This window comes from Pleurodeles waltl, chromosome 11 (genome assembly GCF_031143425.1).
Source record: "Pleurodeles waltl isolate 20211129_DDA chromosome 11, aPleWal1.hap1.20221129, whole genome shotgun sequence".
NCBI lineage: Eukaryota > Metazoa > Chordata > Amphibia > Caudata > Salamandridae > Pleurodeles > Pleurodeles waltl.
Window position 1 is genome coordinate 81,338,598 of NC_090450.1, and position 25,954 is coordinate 81,364,551.

General features: G+C 41.1%; 1 protein-coding gene across 2 annotated transcripts in view; it reads left to right on the forward strand.

Annotated features, from left to right (window-relative positions):
* LOC138265425 (uncharacterized) overlaps positions 1 to 25,954 on the forward strand; it is a 226,152-nt gene that overhangs the window by 148,644 nt on the left and 51,554 nt on the right. For both annotated transcript variants that reach the window (XM_069213123.1, XM_069213122.1), the window contains exons 15-18: positions 1,552 to 1,633; positions 3,569 to 3,723; positions 6,182 to 6,289; positions 15,900 to 15,992. In XM_069213123.1, the coding sequence (XP_069069224.1) occupies positions 1,552 to 1,633; positions 3,569 to 3,723; positions 6,182 to 6,289; positions 15,900 to 15,992 (438 nt within the window). The remainder of the gene's footprint in view (positions 1 to 1,551; positions 1,634 to 3,568; positions 3,724 to 6,181; positions 6,290 to 15,899; positions 15,993 to 25,954) is intronic.

Sequence of the window (25,954 nt, forward strand, 5' to 3'; positions counted from 1 at the left end):
GGATCTCAGAGAATCATAACGAAGTCATAAGGGCAAAGGCTGGAGCATAAGGGCTGACTCTTCTTCTTGGGGTCTGATTAACTAAAGTTCCAAGAGTTAGTATCTCTCTCTTCATTGGTCAGCTTGCATGGGCTAATGTGGATGAGACAATCCATAGCTAGTCACAGCATGTTGTCTCCAACCATTTGTTACTTCTCCAGGTCTTCACATTACTGATGTTAAAACAATTTAATTGAATCACCAATTCCGTTGATAAAATACTATTTAACATGATTAGCAACATTCACCATGATTCTCAGGAAGAACAAAACAGTTTCAACAGTTCCCACACTACAATAAAATGACTAAAACAACATCAGGAACACACCAAGATACTTTTCAGGGTCATCTACTTCCTTCCCAGCCCCTAATACAATAGCAGATTCACTAACCCATGAACTAGCCAGGAAAATAATTTAGGTCAGAGTGCACCATATAAAATAGCTATTTAGTACAGTGAAGAGGAACCAAGGGCCTACTCGCTATGGCTAATGCTAAACTATTACATTGAAATATTCCCTATACGAAGCCTACTGCACACCTTACATTATAGTTCAATTATGCCTAATAAATTCTATTATTAATGCAACGCTTCTAGTGAATACTGTTAGATTTAACATAAAAATACAAATCTAAACAGGTGTGCTTTATTTTAGTAAACATTTAAAGCTATCACATACATCAACATGAACTTTTCTTCTCCAACTAATAATCATTTTAATCATTATTGCTAAATATTTCCATTAATAGTTCCATCACTAATTTATTAGAATGAATAAATGCCCATAATACCATTACTCGCAGTGTTAGAGCAGTTGGTGGACACCATGCCCGGCACATTTTTAAATGTGTAGAAATTTTACATCTTGTGTAAATGTTTTCTGTTAGGCCTTCAAATTAGTATTTTAAAGCATCATTTGGCAACTTATTTTTACCACTAATCAGTTAGTAAAATGAAATCTCTATCACAGCACAGTATTTCACCATTTTGAGCTGTCCTAAAGTTTACTGAAAGTCTTTCGGAAATGCCATTGAAGACATCAGTATGGCAGAGACAGCTGCATGGACGAGAGGGATCCACCAGAAACAACAGGGACAGCATTCCATTGAGTGTGTATAGATCATTGAGAAAGGTGGTGCACTGCCTGTACTTAAAATGATGGGCTTTGTAAATTCAAATAGCATGGAGGTTCACGTTTGAGACCTTCAAGGTGGACATCAGCACAAGGAAGCATTAATGGAGATGCAGTGTGATACTGAACAAAGTTGTAATAAAATTGGGTTTGCCACAGACAGGACGTGCTTGGAAAGTCTGGAAAATTTGCTGCTTCTGGTTGTCACTTTTTCTAAAGCTTCGCTATATGATCCTTCATAAAAAGATACTCTTATATATATAAGTTTGACGTGTGGATATCACAGGTGGCATTCAGTCTTCTATGAAACTGGGGCAGTGTTCTACTCTAACCGCTTCCTTTTCCCTTTTCACATCTGTCTGTTTTTATTTGCTGACAGCTTTCCGGTGCCTGCAAGTCTTCTGTGTTTGTTGCACTCAATGATTCCATAGCCGTCACTCAGCAAAACTGCGGGATTCATGGTAAGACAGAAGTCAAATCACCCAAGTTTCTATGAGCATGCACAAGTCTCCACAATCACAAGTAAATCTCGGTGACTCCCGATGTTTTTTGACATTCTGCCTAAACTGCACTTTTGGGGCTGCCGCCTGATTCACAAAATGCGGACTGAAATATACTCCAATAGGCTTTTACTTACAGAGGGAGGACATTCTGGGCCTAATTATGAGTTTGGCGGATGCCAAACTTGTGAGTCTATAAGCCTGCCAGTTTATTTTTCCGCCTCGTGGCCCTATGATGAGTTTCCTGCTGTGCCAGCTGTCGTAAACAGCTTTTCCGCCTGCTGGAGCAGCGGAAAACTACCCACAACATTGATGCCGGCTCGTAATAGAGCCGGCGGCAATGGTGTGGTGCGTTCACTGAAAAGTGTGACGGGGCTGCCCATGTGGGCCCCTGCACTGCCCATGCCAAGTGCATGGGCAGTGCAGGGGCCCCCATGTGGCCCCCAGCACCCCGTCTTCACCAGCCTTTGCATGGCGATGGAACCGCCATGCAAAAGCTTGCGGACACGGGTTTTGTAATCCCCAGGGCAGCGCTGCTAGCAGCGCTGCCCTTGTGGATTCAGACACCCGGCACCGCCAGACAGTGGGCCGGCGCAAATGTGTAGGTGCCAGGACCGCCAGACTCGTAATGAGGCCCTCTGACTTTTTGGACTTCACCAAGGTGTCCAGCAGCCCTCATGGAAAGGTTTGATTGTGGTTGTTTCCTAGTAGTGTTCCAGAATTCTTGTACATTGCTCATGCAAGATCACCGACCAGGAGGAAAATCATTTTCTATATTCTTATTCCCCACAGAAAACTACATTTCTCCATGTAGGAATACCTCCCTTTATATCCTGGCCTGTTTGAGGGTATTCCCTCCCCGTCCCATTGTGGGTAAAGATTTTGAGGGCTTAATGTATGAAGCACTGCTTGAAAAATCTGGGTATGTAATTTGCTGATTGGTTTGCGAATGGATTTTCAGTTTATGGTATGATCTGTCAACTAATAGGTGGCATCACAGATTGTACATGGAGGAGGTGGGGAGGAGGGAGAGGGGTGCAAAATAATCTGCTTAATGGCTACTAATCAGGCGTGCCACAATGTACAATCCTCTGTGAATGGCTATGAATTCAGGAATGTGGGACAGCAGACCACTAACCTTGAAATTGCTTTCCCAAACTGGAATTATGTTTTAAAAGCTGCACTTATCCATTAAAGGTACAGAAGCTGGTTATAAAAACAGTATTTCCAGCTAAAAAAACATTAGGGGGAGCAGGCAGGTCTTCCTGCTCCATTAAAGGTTGTGGAACACAATTTTACATTGAACACTGTCCCACAATTACAAAGCGTACAGATTCCTCTGAAGCAGATGCCGATCCCTTTGAGGTGTCATTGTCTGATCAGTGATTTATGACTGCAGTTGTGGTCACAAAGCCTTGATACATTCCTTAGTAACTCTCATATAGGAGGAAGATGTCCCTTTAATGCCCTCTCGTGTTTTTCGTTTGTGATGGGTCACAAAACCCCTGCTGCAAGTAAGAAACTATTTTCCGACACATGAGAGGGGATTTTAAGCATTTCGAAACACTATTCAGTGGCTGCAAACACTGCCATTTTGTGAATTGCAGGTTTTGTAACCATAAAATTGTGTCTTCCTATTTAATTTAGATCATTCTACCATATCTGAGGCGAATGCTCTAACAGGAGTATATCCCATTCTCTCGCTGTAGGACCTCGTCTGTGTATTAGGCCTACATCTCAGGTTGTGGGCCTTCAACCATTCGTATAGTTCAAAACATTGAGCTACAAAGTTATGCCATATTGCGAATTAGTAGAATGCTTTAATTTTTGGTGAAAGGCAAAGTGCCTTTTGTTGGTTGAATTATACAGAAATGTTTTTTGTTTTTGTTTTTTTAGCTCCTTCTCCTCCGTGTACTGGTTGCCCAAAGCCTCTAGAGACAAACAGCACAAGACTAGTAGAACCTCTGGCCCACACATTGAAGAAGTACAACTCTGAGAGCAATGATCCCGTCCTCTATAAGGTGGACCACATCGAAAAAGCCACAGCACAGGTGTGTATGTATTCAAGCAGAATAGAGCTGTCTGACATATGAATTCAAGAAAGCACACTTCCTGCAAAGTTCACATTGGAACTGAAACACCCCAATGTTAACTCACATAAATGGCACTTTGAGTCCAATTCCGAAAAACACTTTGTAAATCTGCTTCCACAGGTTTATTTCTATGTGAGGTGTACTTCTGTGGTTTTTGGAAGGCTTAGTATTTCCAGAAGTACTCCTGAGAAGTTGAGACAGGAATGCTTGCTCCCTCATGTAGAAAGTTAGACACACCTAGATGTTCCTGGTATACGTTTATCGCTTATGTAAATGCTTAGCAGAAGTGCATTTGCACATGATAGCTTTTTAATATTTGTTACACATGAAAAAATATTTGTCCTTCTTTGAGCAGCCCCTGTATCCACACAGTGATAGAATGTGGAGGGTTTCCCTCCCCAGTCCCACACAGGATATCAGCACGCTCAAACCCACACCAGTACAGGAGATGTGTGGATTCCCACCCCTGCGAGCAGATACAGTGTCATGTAGTATATTACATCATACTTGATTTATCCATGAATATCTTCATTTATCAGTATAAATTAATGTTTTGTAAATTCAAAATTACTTTGTAAATTCTGCTCAAGTTATCAATCTTCTTCCATGATGTTCACGATCTCAAAAGGGAGTGGTTGTGGATATGGAAATGTGCACTGTGGTATGGCATTATTATAAACTGTTTCCTTTATGGGGAAATGGCTCTTGTATCAACACGGTGCCATACACTTTGGATCATGGTGGCAACTTCAATATGCACTACAGAATGCTGCACTACAGTGCTTGCTCGATTGTTGCTGAACGAGCAAATGTAGAGTTTTAGTAACTTTCTACCCAGGATTCATTCTTGTGTAACCAGTGTATTAGAACCTCCTAGTAGTGTGAAAGTACTGCTGACCCGCCTCCAAGCCAAATATATATGCTTGGAATTTTAAATTTAATAGTGATCACTGCAAGTGCTAATTTAGGACCAGGGGTATATTTACTAAGATTTTGCACCCTGTTTGTGTCACAAAAGTGACGCAAATCGATGCAAAATCTTTTGCTGGAAATTCACTTGAAAGCAATGCAAAGCAGCGCTTTGTGCTGGTTAGCATTACTTAGCACCAAGGGGGTTCCCATTAGTGGTGCATGGGTGTTCCTATGCAACCACTCATGGTTTTTCACTCAAAACCGTATCTTCTAAAAAAAAAGTAGACATGGTTTTGTGGCAAACAATAAAATGCATTTTCAACTAGGCGTGATCAAACGGAAATGCTTTTATTTCTCCTTTCTTTTCCGATTTTGCATGCGTATTGCACTGCACAGCACACATACAAGGTGTGAAAAGTTTTAAAGTTAGTCTAAGCATAGTACATTCTACTGAAAGGATATCCTTCCAGTACAAATCCTAAGCAAGCTTCACGCAGACACCCTTGCACCAGCAACAGAAAAAAAACAGAACAAATAACCACTACGTCAAAATAAAACATAATAATATGCACATTCTTGTTACACATCCGCACCTCCAGATCCTGTTTTATACTACGGTGATTAAAGTGCAACCTTAAATTAACATGATTTTCAGTTGCACATTATTTTCATTAAACCTGGAAATATCAGTTTTCAGTTTGTCTGGACTCTCATGGGCATAGTCACGTGCCACTGCTGCATCATTTTCTGTAACACATCACAAACCTCAAACTCATATCTATGAGGAACCGCAAAGCCACTTTTTGTGGCTTTGAACAACCTCATAGACATGGAGTAAGGCAAGGCAGCGCAAATCGCTGCGTTGCCTTCCTCAGCACAAGCGAGGCGTCCCATGGGTGTTGCAGTGAGTGTTCTCACACAATAACCATGGATTTTGACACATTGTCAGATTTACAAGAATTTGTAAACCTTGGGATGAATATCTTTATTTTTCCTAATTTTTCCTCTTTCTGAGAGTGCTGCATTCTGCAGGAAATATTATAAGAGAAAAAACCTCCCAGGATTGTTTTTTTGTGCAGTAAGATGTCCCTTCCTGCACGAAAACAATCCTTCATGCCACACAGGCACCCTTGCACCTTGGTGGAAGGGTGCCCGCTTTGGCGTTAGGCAGCCCATTGTGCACCAGCGCAGAAGGAAAGAACAGGAGTGCACATTATTCCTTAAATACAGCTCATTCCTGCCCTTTCCAAGTGACGCAGTCAGCACAGCAAGGTGATTTGGTGCACTGCAGCACTTTTTTGTAAATCTGGCACTTAGTTCTTAATTCGCACTCTGGTTAAACATGTATTTAGCAGTTCATGTTTCACTGACCCTGGCCCAGCCTTCGTAACAAAACCTTACTTTTTATTTCTTCTTACCTTTGACATACTTAAAACTCTTTTTTTGGTAAACTATGGAAAATATCCCAAACTTTTTTTATTAATTATCTTTATTGGCGTTTTAGATTGTGGCTGGGACGAAATATGCTGTGACCTTCACGATCAAACCAACAAACTGCTCAAAGGAGAGCAATGAGGATCTACATGCCGGCTGCCATATTGATGCCACCTCTGTAAGTAGTCCTGATTTTTTTATAGTTCAGAGTTTTGCATCTGGTGCAGCTAAAGACTTCGTGCTGTGCATACATACACTGTAAATAGTTTTAGATTTGCCCCATTAAGCCACTTGCCATTTTATTTTCATCAACTCATGGCATTGTACCAATTATTACATTGTTATCAAAATTAGTCCCTCTCGGGAAGGCAGACACAGATGCCTTACACCATAGTTTGTCTCTCTTTGTTGTCAGTAAGCATTCTGGTTTGTCATGGGGCTTAGGTGCACATGCTAGCAAAATTATTGACAGGGACACCAGTAGTGTGCGGGTGGAACAGACTCCAAGCTCGTACGTTCGAGCCTTTTTACTAACAGCATCACCTGACTGGTGATGCCTGTGATGGATGGGTGTGTGGTAGGTCGGTACAATCCCCAGAAAGGGGCTGCCCCATGATGTGTCCAGCAGGGCAATACACATACTGTGAGGATGTATTAAGTCTGGAGAGGTAGCCCATTCACTACAATGAGCATGCTGCAGTGCAGACTACAGTGTTTAGTAGAAGTGAGCAAGCCCTTCAGAGCTGGAGCCTAGCTAGATCCAGATGTTCAGTTCTGTCTCAACTCGGACTTCTAATGGACCCTTGAGCTCAACGCAATCCGAGCTCAACTCATACCCCTTAGCAAGGAACTGTTGCTTTGAAAACCAACATTGTGAAACACAAGCACAGACACATTGTCTATTGGCATCTCTGCTCAGTGGGCTTTGCACTGCGTTGGTGTTCCTTCAAGTTTTAACCCATGTTGTTTTTTGCAGGCTATGTAAACCATAATTGTGTAAAAACTCTAAAAACACCAAAACGCGGAGAGGAGGAGGGCCATGTGGCATTGCAGACAGAGCTGCCGAGTTTGGAAATGTGGAACCTGGTTATAGTCTTAGCGCTGGTTCAACATCATGTGATTCTGGGCAAATCGCATAGGGCCTGATTTAGTTTGTGATGGATTGCCTGCCATTATGCCGTGGGTAGGAAGTAAATTGCCCCACCCCCCTGGTGGTGGGACCACCCTCCACATTTAAAAATGACCACCAAGCAGGTGGCCATTTATAATGCACTGGAAGTAACGGGTGTCATGGTGGTTCCTGTCAATGCAAATTTCTGTACCAGTTTTTTTTATTTTCAAAATGAAAATTCTAAAATGGTATTTTCTTTTTGAAAATAAAAAAAGCATTGCTCCCTGAGCCATGGGAGTCATTAGGAGGCAGCATTATGTGCTTTATACCGTTCCTCACGACCAGGGTTTATCTGGAAATGACAGACAGTAAATACATAGCTGCATGTCCACCCAACCTGATTGGGTGGGCGGACATGCAGGCATTTTTCTGATGACCCTTACTCTGTCAGGCCGTCTGAGAATTTTGGCTTTAGTGGTGAAAAAATTGTCACAACTGTAGCCAAAACTAGGGTCTGTCCACAATAAAATCAGGCAGCAGACCAGTATGTTGGTGGTGTGTATACTCTGCCGCCCTCTTATCAGTACATACTTAAATCAGAAAACATAAGCAGCAAACACTTTAAAATGTGCTCTAGAGCTGCCATATTAATACCTGGCATACCTAAAGTAAACAAAAACAATAAGATCATGTTACAAATTATTACAGACACTATATGAACTTCTCTTTAAGTATAGCACTGGGCCTTGTGCATACTCTTTAAACATGGACACGTAAGTATTTTTTCTTTTGGAAAAGTGGCAACCCATGGAAGCCACTGTCAATGCGGGGGCCTTGAGAATTTTAAATTACCTCTTTTATCCCACCCTCTCAAGTACAGATAGTTTGAACATTGTCTGTGATGGGCCAGAAGGGCAATTAGAGTGTCACTAAAGGAACCAGCAGACAAAATAAATACTACATTTTGCAGAGCACTTGGCTCATCTGGAAACTTAAAGAGGGCATCACATGCCAGCATCTGCCTTGGTTCACCCACCACCACCAGCACGCTAACAGCTGTTGGAATTATACATTTGACAACCCTCCCAATAGTGTGAGAAGTTGAGCTGTTGGTTGAGCGGGGGGGTGAGACCTTCTCAAGCAACCGCCACAATCCACGTCACCACAAAAGTCACTAAATTAGCCTGTGCTTAACCCTGTGGTTGCTTGACACAAACGCAGTCAAGCTTAACTTAGAGAAAAGGTCTTCATTCTGTGGGGCGCAACAGCCCGGGGGTGGATGGAGTCAAGGGAAGGGGGTTGTGCATTCCCCAGCATTATTTTCAGCACAAACAAGATTCATGAAAAACCGTTCCCCTACTTTCGGAAAAAGAAAACTGTCCCGGACGGTTAATTCCGATTTTGAATGCTTCAGCTGAAGTGTGAGGGAGTGTCCTGCGCTGTAAAACCAAAACCTGGCAGACAGATAAACACCCTTCACTAGGGTGCCACTGCTGCCTGAAAGAAATGCAAATGTGCCCTACAAGTTAATCTGCAAATGTAAAGTTTGCTTGGGAGCAGGTACTGGCTTTAATTGATTGAATCTTTGTGATAACAAAGATTTATTCTTTTTGAGTGGTAGTGCAGTTAACAACTGAGCTGTGAGGTGAGTGCTTTTAATTGTAATTGTATTTACATAGCGATTACTATCCCGAAGGTGGTGTTGAACAGGCAGTTATGTAAAAAAACAATGCCTTACCTACATTTTGTAGCAGTCTATTTTATGATGTGTGCAATGACTTAGATATTTACAGTGCTTTCTGTCACAGGTTGTGACCTTGCAGCACTAAAAATACGCAAGCCACTATTTTCCACTGCACCACCCAAGATTTATTTCTGTGGCTGTCTGGTTACACACAGACCACTGCAGTACATGAACTAATAGAGATTTCATAACATACTATCATATATTTTCCAATGAGTAACAACTTTTTAAATGTATTTTTCTTTTAAGCTGCATGTTACTTTATATGCAGCTACCTGTCGGTGAGAGACCTAAAAAATGTACAGAATATTTTGTTTTTAGCCACACCGTTGGCCCTGTCCCCATACTCACTGACACCATCCCTATTGCATGCAGCATCACAGTCCCCATACATTTTTTAATGCACTTCGACAGCTGGTTGGCCTGGCTGCCCATTCCTGTACGGATGGTGGGAGGTTGACAAGAATTGAAGCACTGCACTGCTCACTGCACTGACACCTCAGTGAGTATAGTTCACTCATCACAATATAGCTGGCACTGGTTGTGCTGGCCAAGAGGCTCAGCTGCGCTGGCTGCAGCTGCCTGACCTCAGCTGAGACTCAATCAGCCTGGGCGGCAAGCACCAGTTAGGTTTCTTTTTCGTGCTGCTGCGTGTGCCTCCAGTTTGGTGCATGCCTTATTGACAATGCGCAACCACTGACAATTTTGGCCTAAATCGAACCTTGTAAATGTGTTTTATAATGTGAGGGGCACACAACCGTTTAGTCATGCAGACATGCACTGTCCTACAGTACTGTGCTAGCTGCTGCCACACCTGCTCTCCGCCCAGACAATACCTGCCTCAGCCTATAGTTGCACCCCTGCACCTAGGCCAGCTCTCACTCCCAGGCAGCAGCAGAGAGACAAAGCTGTGTCACAGGTGAATACATTAATTAAGCACTATGATGCATGGGGGCATAGCACAGGATGTTATACCACTGGCTGGGGATGCACTATCACATGGCTCTTCGTGCTCAAACTCTCAAGGTCCTCCAGCCTCCCCCTCAAACATGACTGAAGCCAACAACAGCAGCAAACTAACATAACAAGGAGTCACCCATAAGCCTTTGGATTGCCAAGCGATGATGAGGAGTACCAGGTTCTAGAAATTCTTGTCAGGTGGGGGTCCTAAAAATATTGGACAGGGGGATTCTCCACATCAAAATGTTTGAAAGCAGCATAAAAGGTATTAAAGTAGTTGACACCAAAACAAACAAATTCAGTAGAAACGGGGATATCGATTATAAAAATTGAAGGTAAAATATAGCATGTATAAGTACAAAGTACCACTCGTGGTAATCTGTCATGCAAGACCGGATGAAAGTCACAAGTTCAGGCCGACTGTGATAGAGCATGAGCAGAATACAAGAACCAGGCAAGTTCTGCAGAAATGTCCCATTTGTGGTGGAAGAGGCAGGGAGGAGCAGGGAGTGTGGTGGACGGTCGTCACTGTACCTCAAAGAGCAGGCCAGGCATTGTGGATGGCCATTGCTGTTGCACTAAGACCCATTTGAGCATTGCGAACGGTAGTTGCAGGAGATTGTTGTTGGCGGACATCGCGGGTTGCTGATACTGTGTCGCTGTTGATACTGTGGCGTCAAGAGCAGATCTCAAATTGCCAGTCATCATCACTGGTGGTTGCTGTGGCCCTATAGTGCAAAGACTTCACCATTAATGAGGGTTTTAATTTACAATTCATCAGACACCTATCATAAAATGCATACCTACTCACAACACAAATGTTAACACTTATTCAATGTAATAAGGTAACCCAGTGTTATCTTATGGGCAAGGCAGGCCCAGATTTTCAAACACAACACAAACACAACGCACCCTGCTCTATGGAATGTTTGGACCTACCCTAGAGGAGACTTATAGGTATTAAAAGGGAAGGTTTAGACATGGCAAATGGTTTATTTTGTCAGGTTGAAATGCCTGTTAAATAACTGCGCACAGAGTCTGCAATGGCAGGCTTGAGACATGTTTTGAAGGGCTATTTAAGTGGGTGGCACAATAGATGCTATAGGCCCACAAGTAGCATTTCATTTGCAGGCCCTGTGTACTTGTAGTACCACTTTACTAGGGACTTATAATTAAATTAAATGTGCCAAATTGGTGTGGGCCAACTAAACTTACCGTGTTTAAAGGAGAGAGTGCAAACACTTTAGTACTAGTTAGCAGTGGTATGCGTGCAAAGTCTAAAGTCAACACAAAAGGAATTTATCAAAACAAGAGAGGTGAAGGCAAAAGCTTTACTACCACCCAAGAAGAGAGTAAGGTCTAGCAGCCCCTGGATTGGGAAGAAGGAGATAGAGGAGGTTGGAGGTGGGGCAAGGACTGGGATAAAGGTGCATTGTCTATTCATCCCCACCTTTCTCCTAGTTGCTCCTTATATGTTATGTTGTGCCTGCTGCTCATTTATTTTTATTTTGTGGGGCTCTGCTGACCACTGGCTCCGTTCTGGTTCAGCTCTTTCTATGACTTGTCTTTGTTGGTCAACTTTAATATTTATCAGGACTGTTTCCAAGATGATATGCCCCTATTTGAGCTTTGTTGCAGTGTTTATTTGTTAACACTGTTCTCAATTATTTCACTTGATATAGAAAACACAAGTTTTCAAATACATTTGATGTCACTATTGCCTGGTATTGAATATAAAAAAGGCAAGGGTCTTGTGTAGTGGCATCACATACATTTTTTTTGGTTTGTTTCTGGGCTTTTTGAAACAAAGTTCCATTTTCTATGTCCACACGTTTGTCTAATAGCATCTTTTTCCACTACTATTTTGAAACTCTCCAAAAGAGAATAATCAAAATAAAATAAAAGGCATGTCAGACCATGGTTCCCCTCAACCGATTAGAACATATCTGCTTGTCCATGTACTTTAGGCTGAGTAGCTCAAGGAGGATGGTGACCCATATAGTGTTATGTTTAAATTTCAAAAAGCCAACACAGAAAACTCCTATTCTTCTTCCTGTTGAAAAAGTCTTGCGATTACATATTTTCATCACGTGGGATAAAGATCCTGGTTGGAAAATTATTAGGACACAAAAAACTTTGTCATCTATTTCATCTTTAGGTCCTCATCACAAGTAGCCGGTTACTAGAGAGCAGAGGTAGGGATTTTTTGTTTCCAGCTGGTGTGTCAATACCAAGAAAATGGGGATTCAGTTAATCAACAGAATGGGGAATAACAGGTGGAAGAATACTGGATCTTTGCTTGGAATTTTCCCTTATAAGCTGAATGAGAAACCCTTTTCTGCTGCCATTTACCACCTACTTTGAGCGAGGACAATATGTCCATCCAGGGACTGCAAAGGACCCCCTGAAACACCAGAGGACAGCTAAACAAGAAATTTACAGAACGATAAGGCTGAGAATGGTGAAGGCAGGAGAACAAACAGGCAGTAAAGGCAGACTTATGCTAGTAACTTCTCCCCCTCCACCTCTCATTGGCTGAACATCTAAAGGATAAGCCAATGAGAGGAGTAAGGGGATTTGGAAAACTCATCTCCACACATGTCAATACTGAAGGCAATTATGCATCTCCAGTTTTAAAAAAATATGTATTTTTGTTGTATAGTTTTTTGGTTCGAGCGCGCAAGTGCTTTGACCTGCTGCAACTATTTTTGGCTTTTTACCACGCCCCCGATGCTCATCAGTTTCACTCGTTCGTGGGCTTGCCTTTCAAAAATCCTTTGTTATCTTTGGTAAATGCTTTACGTTTGTCCCTTCTTAGGGAGGTTTTGTTACTGCCTTGCAGACTGCCCCTGTTGCATGGATAATTGCATGGTTGCCGATATGTTTGACTGTGAGCAAACATATTTTTCCTTTTGTGTCTCTCCTTCATGCTCATGGCGCTTTGAATTGCCTCTCTTATGTCAACTGTTTTACTTTTGATTTCAATTTATGTAGCAACAAAAGTCCTGTTAGGAATTTACAATGCTAACAGCTCTAACTTGAGCAAACGCGAAAACAATTGTATTGCAAATGCTTGCTATATTGTGGAGCCCATATGCTTAAGCCCGGGCCTTCTTCACTGCTGACTAAGGGCACGTCTAGCAATATGGTTTGCACTCATCGTTTGAAACATGCAGTGAGTGGCCTGGTGGTCACCAATCACCCGAAACCTGAAAAATGTCTCATGTAAATTGATAAAACTATACAATAGATCTAGTTCAAAAGGGAAGATCGCAATTGTTTTTTTCTGTTCGATTTAACTCTGGAGCATATGCCGTCTATAGGGTATATTTAGTATTGACACTCCATCAGTTTTTCATTCTCTTAAAATGGTTTATTTGCAGAACCATTCACTACTTTTTTTCAGTGGCGACATTTAAAAGCAATTAATGCAATAATTAAAGAGTTTGATTATATAAATTAGAACCGAGGACTAAAGTTAATCAAAGTCAATTTTGGAAAAGTGCACATCAAAATTATTGCTCCCCAAAAGTGATTTCCTATGCATTGGTGATTTGTTAGAGCCACAAGTTATATATTTCTGATTAGTTTTGTTTTTGTAATCGTTTACTAATTAATGATTTAAAAGAAACTTTTTAGTACATAATTTTTTTTTTATTTGGTCCACATTTCTTTCCTACCTTTTCTTTTCCATAAGTCAAACTCTCGGACTCCATTTTCTTCAATGTCCTGAATGTGAGAAAAGGTTCAGATAGAAGTTAAGTCGTAATACCTGAAGCAAAATGCTTGGGCACTCTTGGGTTCTCTAACCTGTGAAGAGTGCATTTGAGCCACTTATCTAAATGTCTGCGGTTTGTAGTCATGAAGTTATAAGTATCTTCATCTATTGCTAGAATCTTGACAACGTTTCAATTTAGCCTTGCAGTCAGATGCTGATGGCTATAGGAGTTGCTAAAGGTCCTCCACCCCAGTAGGCTTTTAACACCTGAGAGGGTCCAAAGGTTTAAACAAATGTTTTAAATAGGGAAGAAAATAAAAAACACACACCAGAATGTTGGAGAAGAACGTCTATACAGGGGTCTCCAACGTTTTCTGCAATAAGAGTTACTTAAGATCAATGAAAGTTACCCGAGCTACAAATATTAGTGATGTAATATTTACTACATGAGACCATGAGACAACACTACATTAGTTGTAACAATATGCAGGACTACCCGCAGTGATCACCACAGCTCATCAGGCACAGTTGCCAGTAGTAATGCAGAAAACACAGTGTCATTGTGGAATGTTTCTACATAGGTAATACCTAATAGTCATGGTTGCAATGCCCCCGGAAACAAAATAATTATATTAGTAGTGAGTCTCCCCAAACATTACATGACTTTTCAATTAAACATCAGCTTTCAATATCTGTTGCAAATTCAACCATTTTGCTCCAAAATATCAGCTTATGATTTCTGAAAATACAGAGATTTTCATCTCCAATACATGCTTTTGAAGTTTGGTATACATATATTAATTAATACAACCAAATAAAAGCTTATCATTTACTAGGCTGGGGTGTACACAGGACAGCTACCTATAGATAGCTGGAGAGGTCCCAGTAGCCCACGTGCTACTTGTTGGAGAAGTCTGGTCTATAACATCCATTATTCAGTTCCTGCCTTTAAATTATCTTCAGTAGAGCTCCCACCATTCTAATGTTATAAATTAGCCTTGTTGGCCTCCAGAGCAGGTTAACCTTGCCCTTAAAGGTTCTCCAGCCTTATAGAAGATGAAGGCCTATAACTAGAAAACGGGCCTTTAATAGCCCGTATAAGTCAATTAGAAAATTCCATTGCAGGAATGCAAAATGTTTAATTTAAAAAAGCTGCCCCCTGAAAGTCTCAGGGGTTTTACAACCTCTCATGCCTCTGAAGTTTGAGGGCCTTTCACAGCCTCTGCTGAGTATTTAGACCGAAAAGTTACCAGCACTCCGAGGGAGGGCGCTGAAAGTGGGCAGCGGGCAGACCCATTAACCCTGGGTTCTGCCTAACCGTTTTTCTTAATTTGGCAAAAACGAGGGTGACAGCGGCTGGGCAGAATTACCCCTCCCTCCTTCTGGGGCTCCAGGTACAGTGAGAGCAACAGAAGAAGGAAGAAGGGGAGTTGCTGTTCTGTGGACTGTCAGATTTAAAATTCTCCCACCTGACTGACAGACCCTTAGAGCTGGCGTCCATCTTTGTTAATGACATAATCAATGTCACCCCCGTACTGAGTATTGTCTCCAAGTATGCAGAGGATATTTTCAGTCCGAAACATCTACATTTCCTTTAATGCTGTGAGATAGACACGGAATGTAATCAAAGAACAAGTAATTAGTTACTGTAACGTGATTTGACCACAGTGCTTAAATCGTCCAAGATATAGTACTAGCCAGCTGTTCTAATTTTAAGCATATTTTAACAACATCTATCATGGTGAAATGAACTCAGTGGCGATTGACGACTGGAAAGTAGCAAATAATAATCTATTGGTTATGTTTGTTTGTTGATGTTGGAACCAATCACAAAGGCCCACGGGAATCGCTGTTTCTGGTTAGGGAGTGGTTCAGACACCATGTAGTCAGTCATTCCTTTGGCACAACGCACTCTGATAAATTTCCAGTTGACTTGTAGCAGATGGTTGCTGGTGGATCATGTGAGGTTTTAGACATTGCCCTGCGTTCTAATGCTAAGAAGCTTTAGTCTAGATCCAGCAGAAACCATTAGTCAATCGTCAGCTGGAATATTGCTCAGGGCTGCTGATCATAAGTATGAAAACAACTCTGTTATCAATGTTGTATCACCACCTCCCAATAATGTATCACTGCGTGCACCACATAATTATTGTATTTCATCCATGTAAATACGTATTTCCCTCAACTTACTATAGGGTACTTGTTGGGGCCTGTGTGAACCAAAATAATTAAGCAAATATGTTTGTTTTTAACAGGGATACAAACGCTGTGAGGCAGTAATTGTTGTGGTACCTTGGCTTAAAAAAGTGGAACCTCTTAAAGTCAGCTGCTCAGAGACTGAATATCTGGTATAGTATAAACCTTCACTTCACTTGCAAAGGTTTACGGTTCATCCTTTTAATATTAGTGTGCACAGGACTTGTTCTGAAGAATCAAAACATTGATCACCCAGAGAATGTGGTGTGTGATTGACTGGTGCACGAAATGGGACGGGTGATCAACTCTTTTGACATTGACATCTTCCCAACAATTTATTTTTGATAACCTATCCGTTCTTCAGCGATCTATCGAATTGCAGATCATAAAACAAAAGACCAAATATCTCATCTACCAAAATATCCTTGCCTATCCTTGGAACGTGTTACATTATTCGGTCTAAAATACTGGAAGCAATCAAACTCACTTCCTTTTTAATTATTTCTTTTCTGTCCCTGCCAATATACCAACACTCATACTGCATGGAGGCAAGAGGAGGGTGACACCACTAGCTCGTGTAAATGTAGTTTCGGATGCTAAGATTTGCAGATCTAAAGCCAGTATTTGTGCATTAACTATGGGTGATTGGTATACCACACGTGGGAAATGAGTCACCAAAATGCCAGTGGTATTGAAAGTGACATCACATGTCCTTGACCTTAGTGCTGTCACTGGTAGTGACATCATATGGCCTTTGACCTTGAAATTGGCCCAGTGTTTATATTACATGACTATAACTCTGACGACATTGCTGCAGTTCCATAATAACTGCATGCACAATATAGCAACACAACACAGTCACGTGCCTGTTCTGGATACCATCTGTATTCAAGTACTAACATGATCTTTGAAAGTTCTGGTGCATAATACCAGCCAGCCAGACTTGTCCCAAGTGAGCCAGTCCTCTTCAAAGAGGGTTCGAGAGTCCTGCCCCAGAGAAACTTTTTTCAAAATGTGGTCGATTAGTGCATTTTAAAGTGCAATTTTCACATAAATTTATTATAAATTTATTATAAATTTATTAAAAAGCGTTAGGTTTTGAAAGGACACTCCTTGAATATTCTAATCACTTCAAGGCGCGTCAAGCTGATAAAACTTAGCACACCCCAGGAGTTGACCCAATTTTTTCAAAATGTGCTATGGGAACCGCCATATGCCAGAAAATGAACTCCATTGTGCCACGGCTAGCATTTTGTCATGGGTGCCTTTGTAGTTCGAAAATTACATACAATGTCCCCGAGCCAGAAATTTACCATTACTACTTTCAATCAACTTTTGTAGGAGATGACCACAGTGTGTCAGGGCAGACATTTTGACATTGCCTCCTTCAATATGCCACAGTTTACCTCCCTCATGGCAATTATTACCTCTAATGTGCTAGTGCCAGCATTTTGTGCGGCCATGCCAAGCATTTCCTCAAGTATGCCAGTGTCAGTGTTTTACTGCTTTCGAAAGAACTGCCCCCAGGACCAATTGCCTCCAGGATGCCTATACCAGTGTTTAACCATTAGGCCAAGAATCACCTCCAATCTGCCAGCATTATGTCACAGGTGCCTGTCATGCTAAAGATTGGCAGCACCATTATTTTGCCATGGGTTCCTCCATAAAACAAAAATTACCTTTACCATGCCAGGGCAGGTGGCAGACATGTAAGCCTAATACAACATTCTCACTCACGCTCACTTACGTTCACTTTCTCAACACTCATTCTCATTATTCATTTTCACTAACATGAACTCACGCTTTCATTGTCACTCACTCACTCTCTTTCACTGACTCTTACATTGACTCCATAACTCTCACTCATTGCCAGTTATTATTACTAACTCAGACTATTATGTTGTTATGCACTCACCTGATTCTAACTGCAGAGACAATGCTGGTCCTCCAATCCCAGCTGGAGCAGCTTAACAAAACAAGTAACAGCAATCTGGTTCCATCAACTGCCTCCAGAGGGGAAAAGGGGACGGGATAAAACAAGAAAAGATTGACTTGGTTCATTGGGGGGACTGATCTGCTGTCTAGCCCACTATCTATTAGGATCAGAACTTCCTGGACCTCATTATCCCTGTGCAGGTGTCAGGCACGAGAAACAAAAAGAAGCAATGTTACCCACAGTTCTCAACTGAAAATATTTTGGTGATTGCTTACAAGATAATGTACAGTTACAGACTTCAGCATTAATATTGCATGAGAAATAGCAGGAATCATGTCAAGAATAAACTGGGATGTTGCAGCAGGCCGTGACACAAAATTCAGACTCTAACTTGGATACAACTTCAAGCTCAAGAAGATTCTACTAAAATACAAGATAGAACTTATCCAGAAACACAGTAGCTAATTTCAGTTCAGGTACAATAAAGCTCAGAGTGTTGCAATAAAAGAGTCCAGAGTGCTGAGCCTTAAGAGGCTAATAATCCATTAATGTCCAAAATCCAAAATGTGCTCATGTCTTCATGAAAATCAGTCTTGGAATTATCTACTAAACTATGGATTAGTGCTCACTAACCCGAGGGTAAAGTGCTTAGCCTGGAGTAGCACTTCAACTGGAATCTGAAGATGTGAGACTGTGGTGCATGAATCTCAAGAGGAGGCGGAATAGCGATTCTCCAAGTGTAATGAAATGAGAATCAAAATTTCATTAAAGACACAGAGGCTAGCATTAAATATCTTTAACGCCACGCCAAGCAGTTGTCCTTTAAAGAACACACTAGAGCATTCTGGAATAGTCCCAATAACCTTGTCAATTTCCTCAGTGTTATCCTTTCCTTTCGTAACACATAAAGAACTTATTTCCTTATAATGTTCACCTTCCTTATAGGCAAACATAATGTAACATTCATTGTAGCTATTGCAAATCCTTGAGGAGCTGATTCACATTCTGTGGCATAATTAAAATGTCATCTAGATGAGCAATCATTCTCATCCCTCTTTCTCTCAGATAAGAAACCACTACCCTCATGACCTTGGTGAAACACCAAGGTTCAGAACATATGCCAAATATAAGATAATTAAACTGAAAGTACTGTCCTTCCCCATGAAATTGAAGAAAAAACTGACTGTCCTTGCTCATTGGGAAGGTAAAGTAAGCATCTTTGAGATATAGCTTCACCAACCAAGTGTTTTCTAGAAGCATGTCTCGCAAAAGATGGATACCGTCCATCTTGAAATGCCTGTAAACATGTTCAAATTCCTTAAATTTATTATAGGCCTACATCCTTTTTCTTTCTTTTCCACCAGAAAAGGTGTGCTCAGAAAGACAAAATCCTCTGACCATACTGATACTATTGCTACTTTCTGTAATAGAGGCGAAAATTCTTTTTCCAATACCAGTTGTTGTTCCTTGTCCAAATATAGATTTCTGGGCGCCCTGCTTTGAAATGGAAGTTCTAAAAATCCCATTTTGTACCCTTGAATCACTTCTAATAGCCAAGGGTCTTGTGTAATTTTCTCCCACTCTTTTTTGAAAAATCTTAAACAACCCCCATATCTTTTCTTGGAAAGAACCAGAAGTAATCGCTGTACTCATCATGAAATCCTGACGATCCTTGTCTTCGAGGTCTGTTACCTCTACCCCATTGACCTCTACCCCTATGTTGGTAAAAATTGATATTTGCTCTTCCTTGGTAACGTCTTCCTTTTTGACCAAACTGGGACCTTTGGAATCCCCGGCCGGCAGAAAGTACTCTTTTGCTGAGCCTTCCAAAATCTCCTCCACTAAACAATTTCCTCATATTGAATTGGGCTTTGTCCAGAGCTGTAAATGTTGATACATATTTACCTATGTTCTTTACTAAGGTTTCTCAAAACAAACCTTTAAGATCATCATAAGACTCTTTGATAGCTAAATTAGTGAGCTTTGGATTTATTTTCATCAGTACTGATTTCTGTCTTTCTGCAGACAAAACCGTATTAGCGTTTCCCCAAAAAATCAGAGCCCTCTGACTCTATCCCCTCACTAATTCCAAATCTATAGGACTTTCATTCAAAAAAGTATCTTCTGCCATATCAGGTATTCAAGGTAATGACCCAAGAACATCTAAAACTTTATCTTGAACCTGCTTAAGGGATCTTTTCAGCCCTTTCTTATTAACCCTGCCCATCCTAAATAAGAAGGTAATTCATTCCGGATCCAAATTTGGAGCAAAACAAACCTTGCCTTCAATTACTGGCCTTGAACTTTCCACCCTCAAAATACTCCTCACCTCCTTGTCCAAAGAAGTCCTAATCCATTTCTTAATAAAGTGAGAAACACTGTCCAATGGCCACCAGTCTGCACTCCAAGGATGACAGATTTCAAAAGTTGAATACATTTCTTCACCAAGAGGATATTTTAACCGCATCCTGAAACATAGAGGGACTCTCATCTACAACAAACAACTCATCACGATCCTCAACCTCATCCTGTAAATCAAAAACATATTCATCAAAATCCTCCTCCTCTCTTTCCATAAAATCCTCTTTCATCAAGTCATCACTTTGTGACAATGGGGGTCATTCCTACATTGGTGGGCGGCGGGCGCCACCCGCCAAGCGGGAACCGCCACTTGGCCGCTCCGCGGTCAAAAGACCGCGGAGGCCATTCTGGCTTTCCCTCTGGGCCGGCGGGCGCCCGCCAAGGGAACGCCCGCCGGCCCAGCGGGAAAGGCCCTGCAACATTGAAGCCGGCTCCGAATGGTGTTGCAGGGGTGAGACGGGTGCAGTTGCACCCGTCGCGATTTTCACTGTCTGCAATGCAGACAGTGAAAATCATGCTGGGGCCCTGTTAGGGGACCCCTGCACTGCCCATGCCAGTGCCGGTGAAAACCGCCAGAAACAGGCTGGCGGGAAGGGGCTCGGAATCCCCATGCAAGCAGCGCCGCCATGGAGGATTCTCCCAGCCGGGGGTAATCCGGCGGGAAACCGCCGGACCCGGCTGGGCGACCGCGGCTTTACAGCCGCGATCGGAATGCCATATTAAGCACCGCAAGCCTGTTGGCGGTGCTTCCGTGGCCATCCACTCTGGCGGTCCATGACCGCCAGGGTTGGAATGAGGGCCAATATCTGTTTAGCGCTGGCCAGGACTACTCTTCTATTTGTGCCGCCACGGACACCCTTTTTCAATATTATGCAGCGAAGGACACTTTTCAACTCTTTGGTGCTTTGACTGAGCCCTTCAACTCCTCATTCAAGTGCTTTATCTTCATTTTCTTTTTACCTCATTTTTACATTTTTCTGTGTCATCCTCTGACAGAGACCCAAACTCATTATCAGAACTGCCTCTTTTCTTATTTTTGATCATTCTCTTTCCAATTGTCTCTTGTATGCAACCTTTTAATCCACTTTGAATCAATCTTTTGATAATTTCTTTGCTTATCTTACACTCTGGTATTTCTACTGTCTCAGCCTCTGAACTGGACATTTTCCAAATCACCCCTACTTAACTCCTAAACATTTCTCTAAAGTGAACTGCTCCAAACCAATCATACAAGGAAGTTCCGGCCCAAAAAAATACTCCTTCATGCGCTACAAACGTTGCCACCTTCCGATAATAACATAAAACCCTGTCATGGGAATCCCACTATGTGTTCTCATACATCTTGTATTGTGCTCAGTGCTAATTATCTCAAAAGACAATGGCCCCCAAATCTCATGTGGCTAGAGAATGATCATTCCCAACAACCTTTCTCTAATTCGCATAACTTGTAAGTGTGTACTCGCATCGGAACAATTCCAATGCATTTCACACAGCGCGTTGTGTATGAATGCACACGACCAGCACAAGCACGTGATGCAATGTTCAGGTAAGATTATTAAATATTTACTGAAATGCCGTTAAGCTGCGCACCAACTCCAAATATATACATTGGCGCAAAAAAATAATAGTCAGACACCATAGAAATGCCTGACTAAGAAATCTGAAAATAACCATTTGTCAAAATACTGATATCAAACAAAAGTGCAGCCTACATCGCTTTAGAGAACCCTTCATTTCCAAAAATTGGAAACTTAAATAAAGCATTTTTTAATAAACTTATAAGCAAGACATAAGGAACTGGTACTTATATGTTCAGGAGCAACAATTAAAAGAGGAAGAGGATTATGTTCAAGGACTTTTTATATATTGAAGATTCAATTCCGGAATGTTCCAATGAGTTCTGTATAGGACTACTGCTTGGAGTGGCATTAAAGGATGTTTAATGATAGCCTCCGGTCTTGTAATGAAATCGTAGATCACGAATGAAGAAACTAGAAACAATGCAGAAGCCAGGATCACGAAATTATCAGGAAGGCTTGGAAGACTAGTGCACTGGAAGTTCCGAGTGACTCAGAAAGTGAGTGCAGTCAGTGCTTGTGCAGGGCTGGAACGAAACCACACACCAATGCAAGCTCAGACGGGATATTTATGTTGGAAACTAAAATTATTCTAGATGGCACGTGCCCCGTGTGGAAGCATGGAATGTTTCAATAAACCTTGGGAACATCACATGTTACATGCAACAAATAAAATAGGCCTAACAAGTGGCAGGTGCAAACGGCAGTTGGAAACAATTAACACGTTTAATGGAACCCCAAGTGCACGATGGTACATTTTAGTGGGTCAGATTGGATAGCATAACTTGTCCAAAAGACATGTGAGAAAGCTGCAGGTGCCAAAACATACTAAACTTGCTTAGCAACAGAACAGGAGGTTCAACGGTTCAAGCTTCCTGTGAGGGGAGCCATGTAATGCTCGAGACAGGAAGGTGCCACAAGGCAAGGATGACAAGTACTGTTCGGTACAGGGAGGTGCCAAAAGGGAAGGATAACATGAGCCAGGGGAATAAAACCCACAGGACATAGGGCACAACATGGAGTTGAGAGACATACCCTCAATCTCTCAAATTCACTTACTCCTACTCAGTCACACTTTGTCACTCACACACATTGCACGCACTCTAACTTTTTTCTCACTCATTGTCACGCTGACTCATTCTCAGTCACAGTGACTCTCATACTCCTTCACACTCATTCATTCAAACTCACTCACTTGCAGTCACTCTTACTCTTATCCAATTCAAAGAACTCTGATTCACTCATATTCACATACTGACACTTAATCTCACACATTGTCACGCACTACCTGTTACTGAATCTCACTCACATTTGGTCATACACATGCTTACACATACATACACAGGCTTTTTCACATAAACACACTCACTCACAAGCATGCACACACCAGATATTTGAAAGCATGTTTTACTTACCTTAGCTCAAAGGAATACTAGCATTCCAGCTAATTGCACTCAATAACACCCACCCACAAGCATGCACACACCAGATATTTAAAAGCATGTTTTACTTACCTGAGCTCAAAGGAAAACTACCATTCCAGCTAATTGCACTCAATTTCTTATTACACTACTAGCAAATAATATGATATATAATATTTCCAATGTACCACGAACATTTGGCAGGAAACAAGGAGAATGGAGCCCCCAAATGGCACCCTTCATGACAAGCTGCCTCTGTGTTCTCACACTGATTTTGTCATCTCAGTAGCAGTACCAGGGATCACAAAGGCCAGCCAGTGGGGTTACAGCTATGTCCCCTGGTGACCTCTAAAGGACATAGAATAGAGAAAAAAGGCAGCCCTGGGATTATTTTTTATATTTTTCGTATTTCTTTCAAAGGTGAAAAGGCTTGACCTTAAATCTATTCTCCTGAGAATATATCACCAACTATCTCAATTTTTGACCCTGTTTGTACTCACAACTTTCACTTCCCCTACAAAGGAGTACATCAAAATTAATCTAAATAAATTAGCAAAGACATTTAATGATAATGGCCAAATTAAATTCCCAACATGTAATCCAGCCTAGGAATGCAAGTAAAATGATGTAGTGAGAAGTATCCATGTAATTCTCATACATATACATTACTTTATGTAATTATTCAATGCAACAATAATAATCTTACAGATAAGTTCTAAGACATGTGTACACATGTGTAGACATGTAATCCACTGTTTCTGAAAAGTGTGGCAAGATCTGTTATATTTCTATATTTAGTTAACCTCTTCATTTTTAGAACGTTGGAATATTGGGAGCTCCATTGAAGACTATTAAGTGGATTTGGGAAAATCTACTTAATTACTTACCACTAACCGTGTTTCATACTTTATTTCAGGCAAAGCCCATACAACTTATTACATAAAAACATCATATAAACATTTATATATTAAAATTATATTTACAAGGATTAATTTATCATGTTAAAATTTATATACACAACCATAAAAAGAGTCCATCCAAATGCTTCCACAAAACATTGCATAACAACAGCACTAGAGTAATAATTCTGCTCTTTTCCTTTCTCTCCATACTGCCTGGAGATAGCAGCCAAGAGTCAGTGCTATATTGGCACTACATTCTGAATCAGGATGCAATATGTTTTTTTAAGCTGCTTAACAAAATACATAGTGGCCTAAGCCATTGCCATCTAGGTTTTGCATATGCGGGACAGAAAAATAACATATGTTCTTTATTTTCAACACTATAACCACAAAGTAGATATTTAGTTACATTTGGTTGTTTACTGTTCTATTTCGAAAAAAAGGCATTGACCAACAATGTTCTCACCCTCATTTTGATTAGCAATGTTTGTGCAAGCGGCAGCATATACACATCCATATAAGGTTCAAATTTAGGCCAGGGTTTGAAGGTCAATATTTTTCTACCAGGACTCCCGATTTGGCATTCCAAACATACTGATCGTTTACCGACTCCCAGTATTTCTTTTTTTTACCAAAGGTTTAGCATTCTTGTTAATTAAGGATAGATTACTCCAGTAATAGAGCAAACCTATATGTCCCATATATTGTTTGATGAACTGGAGCCAAGGAATTATCAAACGTCTTCTGTGGGTCAAAACTTCAGATACAATTATCCTATAAGGGCCCAGTTCCGGTATAGACCATAACCTTATCCACTAAAGCAAAACCTTCAGTCTCGCTGCATCCCCAATCCTATACAGTCCAGTATCAGCAAATAGTGGGACAGATGGGGTAATATTTGGAAGTTTGAAATAAATATTTAGTAAAGTTATTCTCTTCAGCTGTCAAACCGTACAAATTCCCCATTCCCCTTAATTTGCACCATACAAAGAGGCAGATTGGACCATAGCCCTATACATTTCAATAGCCAGGGAAGCTGATTTAGAGGTAGTCACATTATAGCATTTAGCCAATGAGGAAGCAATATGCAAAAGTGTGAGTTCTGATATCATTATATGTGACTTTCAATTCATAGTTTTATCCACCCTTACCACCCAGTTAGTCCGAATTGTCGACCAAATGCAATCTTTCTCCTTTCATGTAGAACCCTCCCCTAAAGGATTTATGTGGTTTCAAAACCATTATCTCTGTTTAGTAGAATTATCTTCCAAACCACAAATGTCACAATAATGTGCAGAACTATGTAAGAGATTTTCCAAACCACAGGGAATTCAAGAAATTAGCACTGTATCATCTGCAAAAAGAAGGCCTGGAACAAGCAGCCCCCCAATTTTGGGACAATCATGCACACTAGTTAATAAATTATCAACCACATCATTAATATACAGAGAGAACAGAGCTGGAGCAAGTACACGCCCCTGTCAAACTCCACACCCTATAGGTATAGATATGGGTAAGTTCACCCCTTGCTCCTCATCTAGATCTGACATAATTCCCTTCATGCATCCTAATTTCCAAGGTTCGCCACATATCCCTCCTTAGTACAAGATCGAATGCAGCCCTAGGGTCTACAAAGGCCATATAAAGGTGGTCTGATGATAGCCCTATATATTTCCACATTATAAGATTTAAACAAAGAATTTGGTCAATTGTGCTAATTTTAGAGCGGAAACCCACCTGGAGCGGTGACAGAACCTTACCCTCTTCTAGCCAACCTTGTAAGAGATCCAAAATTTGCAGACAGAAAACTTCCTGTAGATTATCTGTAAAACTAATTGGCCTATAATTATTAGGAATTTTTCTGTCCCCTTTTTTATAGATTGGAATTATTTACGCACAAAGCCATGAAGCTGGAAT